This window comes from Vicia villosa, unplaced genomic scaffold, assembly GCF_029867415.1.
Source record: "Vicia villosa cultivar HV-30 ecotype Madison, WI unplaced genomic scaffold, Vvil1.0 ctg.000924F_1_1, whole genome shotgun sequence".
Classification (NCBI taxonomy): Eukaryota; Viridiplantae; Streptophyta; class Magnoliopsida; order Fabales; family Fabaceae; genus Vicia; species Vicia villosa.
The window spans coordinates 287,535-298,770 of record NW_026705415.1 but is presented as its reverse complement, the minus strand read 5'-3'; the positions used below and the strand labels follow the sequence as shown (position 1 = coordinate 298,770).

Genomic DNA, 11,236 nt, shown 5'->3' with positions numbered 1-11,236 from the left:
ATATCTAAATTATAGCTAACAATAAATCTGAAACGACTTAAGCATATGTTGTGTTTTACTTATAAGAACCAGAGTTTTAAATTGTGGGGAAATCTCAACAAAGTATGAAAAACCTAGGAAAAGAAAATAAAAATCTAAATAACCTCATACTTTGTTTCACAAGTTGTTGGAGACAATTTCAAATCAGTGGAACGAAACAATGTTTTTGCAGATGATGGTGGAAAATGGAAGGAGGCCAAATGTTTTGGCAGAGGATGGTAGAAGATAGAAATAACGGCAACCGAATGAGACACCACATGACTACTGGTCTACTTCCGTTTGCTTAATTAAATGGATGAAACTGCTTTGAATGAATGAATAGAAACCCAAAAGTTTTTTTTCTTTTCATTTTCCAATGTCTTTTTCTCTTGAACCGAAAAAATAGTTGGAAATATAATAGGTTTTGAAAAAAGATTTTATGTCAGATTTAATTAATATAAGAAAAATGCTAACTAGTGCTCTCAGGGCAATGGTTAAGAGTTTAAAAATAGTAAATTTATCTTGGTAATCTGCGTATTTAATGTCTCGAAAATTGAAATATTAAATTTTCTATAATATATATATATATATATATATATTTGGAATGCTTAACCATTGCCTTGAGGGCACTGGTTAACAAGACCCTTAATATAATTATGGTTGTAGTTTATTTTATTATATTTATTTATAATTGAAAAATGGAAGTGACAGCTTAAATGGCTACTTTCTACTCCAATTTCAGTTTCAGTTTCATCAACGGCGCTCCATTTCGTAACTCATGAATTCCCCCCAACACTCCGACGGTGCTCCATTTCGTAGCTCATGAATTCCCCTCAGCACTCCGACGACGCAATGTCGTCGGCAGTCCTCCCCGACAAACTCATCCCAGAAATTCTGTCACGACTTCCTATGAAAACCCTAATGCAAATGAATTGTGTCTGTAAGTCATGGAAAACCCTAATTTCTAATCGTTCCTTTTCCAAATTGCACTCTCAGTGTTATCCACGCAACACACATCTCGCACTAGTTCCATATTGGAACAGACCTGACCAGGACATTGACATCAGTGTCGTTCCCTTCCATAATATTTTCCAAGAGTCATCGTTTCAGCAAATCCGGACTTCTGGATAATATCCCTCCTCTGATTCTTATGAACATTAGGGGAGAAATAAATCCTTGTCTTTTCGTAACTGACTTCTTGACCTAACATCTCGCAAAAATTGTGTAGAATATTCATGGCATAGTTAATTTGGTTATTGCTTGCTTCTTCAAATAGCAGTAAGTCCTCAGGAAACATGAGGTGAGACACTGCAGGCCCTTGTCTGCTTACTTTAATAGCTTTCCACTTACCATCATCAACAGCTTGAGATATGAGATGAGAAAGTTTGTCAACACATAAAACAAACAAATAAGGAGAAATAGGGTCTCCTTGCCGTATTCCCATCCCAGGTCGAAAATACTCTGAATTCTTTCCATTCCATTTGATATTAGTTTCAACACTGCCTACTCCATGCATGATTAAGTTAATTATGGTTTCTGGCATGTTGGCTTCCTTAAGACTTCTCTAAATGAACTCCCAGCTCAGCTTATCATAAGCTTTAGCGAGATCAACTTTGATAGCGAAACATCCCTTTCTTCCTTTCATCTTGTTCATGGTGTGTATTACTTCTTGCGCCACAATGATATTATCGTGTATGATTCTTCCGGGAACAAACCCTGATTGGAATGGAGAAATGATTTTACCCATGCTACTCTACAGTCTTTGAACTATAATTTTACTCATTACTTTGTAGATTACATTGCATAGTGAGATGGGACGAAATTGAGTGACTTTTTCAGGATGGTGCACTTTTGGAATCAAAACAATATTAGTTTGATTAACATCAGCAAGACAGCTTGGTGTTCTCCACACGCGTTTAACAAATTCACAAACCTCTTTACCAACAGTCTTCCACGATTTTTGGTAGAAGCCTGTCGGGAACCCATCCGGTCCAGGCGCTTTCCACGATTTCATGCTGAAGACTGCTTGCTTGATCTCCTCATTATTGACATCAGCTCCTATTTTCACCAATTCTTCACTCTCAATATTCGGATAGGAGTATTTGGTTTGTTCCCAATACTGAATGGTATTCTTCAAGGCAAACAAATTCTTGTAATGATCAAGGAACAAATTCTGAACCTGATTAACATCTTCATTCCAAATGCCATTTGAATCTTTAATAGTAACTATCTTGTTCCTTCTTCTTCTTTGCACAGTTTTTATGTGATAGTACTTTGTGTTTCTGTCTCCATCCACCAGCCATTTAGCACAAGACCGTTGAAACCACATGAGCTCTTCCTCCTTTAAAGTGTCACTAAGTTTTGCTTGAAGCTTCTTCTCAAGCCTTCTAATGCCTTTATGAGTATTAGTTGCTTGAATAGTACTTTGAATACCTTCCAACCTCTTCATTATAGAACTCTTTTGTCTCATTAATTACTGAAACGTATGGAACTTCCACTTTTTGACACCTTGTTGGATGTTATGGAGATTATTAGTTATATGAACTTCATTCTGCCAGTTAGCTTGTATCATGTGTTGGTACTCCTTATGAAGGGTCCAGGCACTCATCAACGCATTAAAAGCATTTGATGTGTTACCTAAATGCGAAGATCTTGTCTTAATTACCGTCAGACTACCTTCCGTTCCGCCTCCACTATCTCCATCGTTTTCCGGAATCTTGGTCTGACGCATTGGAAATTGGGAGTTCTTCCTTGATCTTCTTGTTTTTTGGACTACTTTCCACGGACCTACATCCACAACCAAAGCATCTTTTTGTTTCTTGCCACTATCCAATTGAAAGTTGTTATCATGTTGCACCTGGATTTCCTTGCAGCCTTCCTTGTAATGACCAAATCTCCCACAGTTGAAACATATGAGATGTAATCCTTCATATTCGACGCGATACTTCCTTTATTTTATTTTGAAATGTGGCAGTAAGGGTTTAGAGATGTCTATTTCAATACAGACTCTAGCATAGTTTCCTCTCCCTTGCATTAAGGTATTCTTATCCACCTTAATTGTCATGCCCAATCGGTTCCCCATGAAAGTCAATATCCTAGGATCATAATACTCCATTGGCAAACCTGGAATTCTCACCCAGACTGCAACTTTCTCTATAGAATCACTCTCTAGGTGAAAGTCAGGCTTCCATTCTTTCACAGTCAAATAATGATCATATATAAACCATGGGTCATTCGCGAGTGCTGCATTCCTATCATCATCATTAGTGAACGTCACAATGAAATATTCATTACTCAAATCAATAATGTTGATGATTCCTTTACAAACCCACAACTGTTTGAGTCACGTTTCAAGAGCCTTGTAACCTATTATCCTTCCCAGTAATTTGACTATGATCCCCTTTTTCCATGGACGCTGAATTCTACTTCCCTCATACGCGAAAAATATGAATTTAGGGCATGGATACATTCCATCAAATTGTTCCTCCACACTCATATTCTTCTTATCCAGGACTACCATCCCTTGATCTTCATCCTCCTCATCTGTTTCATCTTCCTTCTCTGATTCCTCACCATTATTTCTCATGACCATATCTTTGTACGACACAGTGTTCTCCTTATCCAGTCTAATCTTCGTCCCATCCATCTGCTCCCCTGCACCCTCTTCATTATTCATCAACACATCCTCCACCCTTTTCTTATCCTTCCTCGTACTCCTCTCCTTCAGATCATCTTCTTATTCGTTCGTTGCATGTTGTTCTTCGCTATGCCCTAGCGGACCCATATTATTCGTATATTATTCGTAATTTGTTTCATTTTTAACTCTTAAGAATTGTTTTGACGATATACATAAGTAATAAGTAATAATAATAAATATTGTTTAATTTTATTATAATGGAAATTGATTGTGTAATCAAGTTAAAATGTGTACGATTTTGTTATTAAATCAATACAATCTACCCTTATTTATTTGAACATTAAAACGTAAAATTTAAGGAGATCCAACTCCCTTCTTACTAAGTGAAGCTTCCCTCAAAAAAATTTTATTTTTATTTTACATAATAAACTTTAAATTTCATTCGACAATTTCTTAATCCACACTACAAATACACTATCTTCTTAGAATATTTTTATTATAATTATACATTTAGATTTATTTAATATATGATCAGTTTTTTTAATAATTTACTTTTTTATATAATTATTTATTTAAAAGTTATTAGATTAAAAAAATATAATTATTTAAAAAAAGTAATCTATTAAATAAACACTATACTACTGTGGAAAATTTTACAGACTTTTGAGGAAAAAAATTATAACTAAAAAAACTTAACAAAAAATACAAATTATTGGGTCAAATAAATGTAAGTCCAATTTTCTTTTGAAAATGAAATCCTAATAAAGATATTGATGACAGATTCTTCCCTTATCCAAGCCAAGCCATCAATTTTTGCAGCCAATCTCTTCTTCCACGCAGTCCATTTTTATAGCCAACCACTTGCATTATATCAATAAACCTCCATAGCCATGACAATTCCTTCTCTACAACCTGAAGGAATATCTCTAGTCTTTTATCACCTCCAAACAACAACCTGCCATAACTGTTCAAAACCATTAGAAAAAAACAACACTAAATCACAAAACAAATAAATAGTTCACAATATAATTTTCCACTTCGATCAAAATTCAACAATAACAAATTCAGACAAAAAATGTTGTATTAAAACCATGAAAAAAAAACAACACAACAACACCGAAAACGAACATATATCTTTAAACGCTTAAAGAAAACAGAAAACATATATTCTTAAATCGTGCTTAAAGAAAACATAAATCTTTGAATATCGGGTGGAACTGCCCTTTGAATACTGTGTAGCATTTGAATACTGTGTGGAACGCATCAGTGGAAATCTTAATCATTCAATCGAATAAATAATATTATGATTTAAAATAAATATAAATGGTTAGAATAAGTTTAGTATTGACACGGCATTTATTGCCAAATCAATATAAATCAATAATTATATAATTAGTTAATTTTAACCCTAGAATCAGAATAGTTTAAGCTTGTAATCAAAAGGTTAGTTACGATTTTTCCACGTACTTTACATTTTATATATTTATATTGATGATTGATTTATATTGATATATTGATTGATATTGATATTGATTAATGAGATTCAGCTATAAAGAAACCATTGAAGTTTCTAATAATAATCATAGATTTATTCCTTAATAATTATTATAGATTTATTAATTAATACTCCTCCTGTCCCAAAATAAATGTCACATTTGTAAAAAAAAATTGTCCCAAATAATTTGTCACTTTACATTACCAATGCAATTTTATGTTTAATCTTCCTATTGTACCCTCTATTAAATACTCTTAATTTATTGTTTTCTCACTTAATATTAATGTTATTTCAAATAGACCAATAGTTAATGAAGATAATTTGATAAAGTCACAATTTTATCTCTTTTATTTATTACTGTTTCTTAATCCGTGTGAAGTGGACCATGGCGACAAATAATTTGGGACGGAGGGAGTAGCATTTATTTTACCGTTGAATGAAATTTAAAGGTTAAAAGAAATGTTTATAATCAAGCTATAATAAATTACATTAAAATGACTATTATTTATATCCATGAACGACTATTATTTATATCGATGAACATTAATGTGATATATATCATTTATCCAGGGCCGGCCCTGGGCCAGGGCAAGCAGGCCCACAGCCCAGGGCCTCAAATAAAATGGAGGCCTTAATTTGGGAGGTATAATTAGAAAATTATAATACTGTAATTCTAAAATATATATTTATGACCGAAAACTATAAACAACTAATTGCTTGTGATCTAGTGGTTAAGGCTATTATATATGCCAATTAATTTTTCTATAAATTTTTATAATTATATAATTTTTTTTAAAATTTTAGGAATTACTTATATGTTATAATTAAATTTATTTTACTATAAATTTTATAAATTATTTTTATGTTATAATTAAATATTTAAAATTTTATGATACAATTAACTTATTTATTATCAAATTATTATGATGAAATCAAATTCATTATCGTTTGTGTTTTGATTTATTATTTTTTTAATCATAAAAATAAGTTTCTTATCAGCCATAATTTCTTACCAGTCAAGTAAACCTGCGAATTAGAGTCAAGACGTTGTTTAAGCTTACTCCTACATCTTTTAGTCATATGATTTGGTTTTCCGTAATTGAAGTAAGAAAAAACACCATTTTCATTTCTTTGAGACGGTGTTCGTTGTCTAACAATTTTGATCTTATTTTCGGGATATTTTTTATTTTTTTTATTTGCCTTGGGGCTCTAAAAAGTCGGGACCGACCCTGCATTTATCCCGTTTATCTTATTTAATTATACCGATTTGAATTAATTTTTTTTAACTCTTTAATAATTAATTTTTAATTCTTGACATATTAATAATAAACTTTGACCATTTGCATTCCTATGGCTTTTAAAAACTTTGATCAGAAGTTTTGAATGATTTTAACAAATCATATGTTAAATTATAGAATAATATATACAGTAGAAACTCTTTAAATTAATAATGTCAGGACCGAAGAAATTTATTAATTTAGAGAGTTATTAATTTATCGATAAATTAATAATTATTAATTTAAAGAGTATTTAAGTAATTATATTGTACATACCAAACAAAAAGACAAATTAGTCTATGCCTCTTAGAATTACGTTGCAGCGAATTTTGGGACTCAACGTAAATTAGTAACTATTGTGTTCATATGCATTGGAAATCAATAATGACTTTTGAAATACAGTAAATATAAACAAGAGGAACAAATGTGTTCAATGTATTCTTAAAGGAAAACAGACAACTATTGAATCATATTTCAATAGTGTAACATTTTTTTTTTCAATTTCTATGAATTATTAATTTATGATTTTCTTGGGACCCAAAATTATAAAGGGATCTCCTGAAAAATTATTATCTTATTATTTTATCGAGTTTTTCAATTTTTTACATTAGCCCTAGTCGGGACCGGACAAATTTATTATTTTAGAGAGTTTATTAATTTACCGAGTATTTATTATCAAATTTTTATGATTAAATCAAATTCATTATCGTTTGTGTTTTGATTTATTATTTTTTTAATCATAAAAATAAGTTTCTTATCAGCCATAATTTTTTACCAGTCAAGTAAACCAGCGAATTAGAGTCAAGACGTTGTTTAAGCTTACTCCTACATCTTTTAGTCATATGATTTGGTTTTCCGTAATTGAAGTAAGAAAAAACACAATTTTCATTTCTTTGAGACGGTGTTCATTGTCTAACAATTTTGATCTTATTTTCGGGATATTTTTTGAGTAAAAAGTTAATTTTTATTAGGGATCTATTTTTTTATTTGTCTTGGGCCTCTAAAAAGTCGGGACCGACCCTGCATTTATCTCGTTTATCTTATTTAATTATACCGATTTGAATTAATTTTTTTTAACTCTTTAATAATTAATTTTTAATTCTTGACATATTAATAATAAACTTTGACCATTTGCATTCTTCAATAACAAATGTAATAATTTATTATATTTTTAATGTTCAAAATTCTCTTTTACCAATTACTTAAGTCACCACAAATTAACACTACTGGAAAACTCAAAAACTTCCATTTGCTTAATTAAATGGATGAAACTGCTTTGAATGGATGAATAGAAACCTAAAAGTTTTCTTTTTCTTTTTCTTTTTTCAATGTCTTTTTCTCTTGAACCGAAAAACAAGTTGGAATACATTAAATACAACAAAGTCATATTTAAAGTTTCGATACATTAAATGTACGCGTTTTAAGAAAAACTTTCTATAAATATCTCTTTAACATTAACATGGTGCCCTTGGGATACATGTTAGCTTTTCCCTTAATATTATTACGGTTGTAGTTTATTTTATTATATTTATTTATTTATTTATAATTGAAAAATCGAAGTGACAGCTCAAAAGGACTCTTTTCTACTTCAATTTCAGTTTCATCAACGGCGCTCCATTTCGTAGCTCATGAATCCCCCTTATCACTCATACGGCGCAACATCGCCGGCAGTCCTCCCCGACGAACTCATCCCGGAAATTCTGTCACGGCTTCCTGTGAAAACCCTAATGCAAATGAATTGCGTCTGTAAGTCATGGAAATCCCTAATTTCTAATCGTTTCTTTTCCAAATTGCACTTTCATCGATCTCCACGCAACACACATCTTGCATTAATTCCATATTGTAACAGACCTGACCAGGACATGGACATCAGTGTCATTCCTTTCCCCTTAAGTCGCTTATTAGATAATCCATCAATCTCCATTGCTAATCCTGAACACAGATTGGGACGTTTGGATTGCCGTGAGATGGTTGGTTCTTGCAATGGATTGATATGCTTGCTTAGTTTGTCTGACAAGTATGAAAGGACATTCCGTTTTTGGAACCCTGCAACCAAAAAGATATCTGAAAAATTAGGGTTGTTTTGCAATGATTCATCTGATTTTTTCAGGTTTGCATTTGGTTATGATAATTTAACCGACACTTATAAGGTTGTGGCATTCTCTGCCAATCAGGTTAAAGTTTTCGGTTTAGGTGATAGTGTTTGGAGAAATATTGAAAGTTTTCCGTTTGTTCCTTTTGACGTTGAGTCTACGCAACCCCACTGCCATCCGTTTGTGAATGAAGGTGTTTATGTGAGTGGTACTATTAACTGGTTGGCTATTCGAAATGTGATTGATTATAAATGGAAAGATATTAACATTGAGCAATTTGTAATTGTTTCACTTGATCTGGGTACTGAGACATACCGGCAGTTGCTACCACCTCGGGGCTTTGATGAAGTGCCTTCGGTTGAGCCGGCTGTTACTGTGTTGATGGATTGTTTATGTTTTTCTCATCATTTTAAGGGAACGCATTTTGTTTTGTGGAAGATGATGGAATTTGGAGTTCAAGAGTCTTGGATTCAATTCCTTAAAATTAGTTATGTGGATCTTCGGATTTATCATGGAGTTAGTGAGTCATTTGAATATCATTCTCAATTGTTCTTGTTTCCGTTGGGTCTTTCGGAGAGTAATGACACATTAGTACTCGCAAGCAATCAAGAAAGCTTTGCATGTGAAGAAGAAAAAGCGATTCTTTATAATTGGAGAGACAATAGAGTAGAGCGGACTAGATTTACCGATGAAATATTGTGGTTTTTTACGAAGGGTTATGTCGAAAGTTTGGCTTCACCATGTTGAAAGTAAGTACTTATTCACTTATTTTAATTGGTGTATGTTTTTTTTGAAACTCATAGTCATCTTGTAACAATAGATGGTGTGGTAATCTATCTTTTCAATTGTGAGCTTGAGCTGAATGTCATGATAGTTGTGGTAGGGCGACTCTTTTGGTCTGCGAGCCGCTGTCAACAATAGTGGTTGTTGAGGCCGCTAGTTGTGGTCCCAAATTGCTATTGTGTCTGCTATCTGGGTTTTAGGCGAAATTGCTCAAATCCTTGTTTAAAACCATTATCATTTTTAAGGGTGATGATCTCTTTAATGTATTTTTCTATTTTTGAGTATTTTGTTTACATTTTGACATTGTTTGATAATCTTTGCACTAATGGTTATCTTTCTATCTAATATAACGCCATTGCGTTTTGATGGATGCTAAGCAATGTTATGTGGGGATTGCTTTGTCTTTTTATGATGGAAGTGTTAAAAAACCATATTATCCATTGAAGGATTTAAAAATCTATGAATTGAAAGAGTTTGTTTTATTTTTATATTATTAGAATTATAACTAGACGACGGTCCTTTCATTTCCAAAAGAATATTCAATATCTCTGGAATGACCTTTATTTAGTTGGTGTTCAGAGCATTTTATAAATTGTGTGATTTTATTGCCATGTTTAGTAAAAGATTATCTCTGTTGAAGCATTCATCATTATTTTTGTTTCTCTCTCCTGTGTAATATGGGTGTGTTTTTAATCACAGGACCACAACCTCAAATTCAAGCATATTTGGGTGTTATTTATAGCTGATGGCATGGCAGGAAGAAAGGCGAAAACGGTTTATTAGAGCTCCATTTTGTTTTGTTTCAGTATTTTGAATTTGCTTTGTAAGCATTTCTAGAAATTTACCACAAAATATTTGTGTATGTGCCAATGGAAGTCTCTAAATATGTAAGTGGTTTAACCACACATTATGTTTCTTTGACATTTTGATTTTTGCTTCTGCTATCAATCATTTTCACACAATTGAACTCCATTTTAACCATTAGTGAAGCCTATGTACAAAGATCTTCAGGGACTAACTTTGATTTCTGCACATTTCTTCATTTGATCATTGTGCTGCTGATGGTATTCTGTGCTCTGCATTCCAAGCTTGGATTGTTACTGTATATGCATTTTCATGAATGCAGGTGTAGTATATACGTATTATGTGCTTATTTCTATGTAGATGTTTGCAACCAGGGAGGAACTTGCTTCGCTGGCTATTATGACACACTCGCCTAATTACTGTATTATTCAGATCCTGATAACTATAATTTTTTGATCTGAAATCTGTTTCCAAAAGACGCGTTTCAATCAGTGAGTTTTTGCTTATTAGAGTTTTTCGGTGATGATATATTTGTTCAATTATTTGCTTTTCACTATCAGAAACTGCCATCTTTTCCACATAATGGTCAATCAACAATGCTACTTGCGCCATGCCTGCGCTTTCTCGTTAATTAGTTTTGTTTGCAGTTATGAACAATTTTATGTTGGTTCTGTTTCTGCTTATGTTACTTATTTTAAGTATGCTCCCTAAGGCTATGTTTGGGAGTTTGGAGGGGAAGGGAGGGGAGGGCTTTGGAAAATAGGAAGAATTGGGTGAAAAGAATAAAAAGATTTTGGGTATGAGGGTTTTGGAGGATTTGATTTTATTCATAACACCAAAAACCCCATAAAATGGGGGAACTCAAAAATTGTATTGAAGGAGGGTTTTGGAGGGCTTACATAAATTTTGTAAATATCGTTTAGGTTGTTATACTATTTTGAAAATTAAAAATTTTGTAATGATAATGAGTCTTTTATCATTCTAAACAAAATTATTTTTTCAAAAAATGTCAAATATTTTTCTATATTATTTTAAAAATTCGATTTCGGAAGCCTTCCCCTCCCCTCCAAACTCCCAAACATAGCCTAAAGGTTCTATGAAAATGCTATAATCTTTTATTTTGGTTACA

The 11,236-nt window shown here is 32.3% G+C and overlaps 1 protein-coding gene across 1 annotated transcript; it reads left to right on the top strand.

The window, feature by feature from the left end:
* Positions 1-7,998: 7,998 nt before the first annotated feature.
* Positions 7,999-10,226, top strand: LOC131632277 (F-box/kelch-repeat protein At3g23880-like). The gene is made up of 2 exons (XM_058903057.1): positions 7,999-9,269; positions 10,003-10,226. The coding sequence occupies exon 1, from the start codon at positions 8,056-8,058 to the stop codon at positions 9,265-9,267; it is 1,212 nt and encodes a 403-aa protein (XP_058759040.1). The 5' UTR covers positions 7,999-8,055; the 3' UTR covers positions 9,268-9,269; positions 10,003-10,226.
* The last annotated feature ends 1,010 nt before the right edge of the window (positions 10,227-11,236 follow it).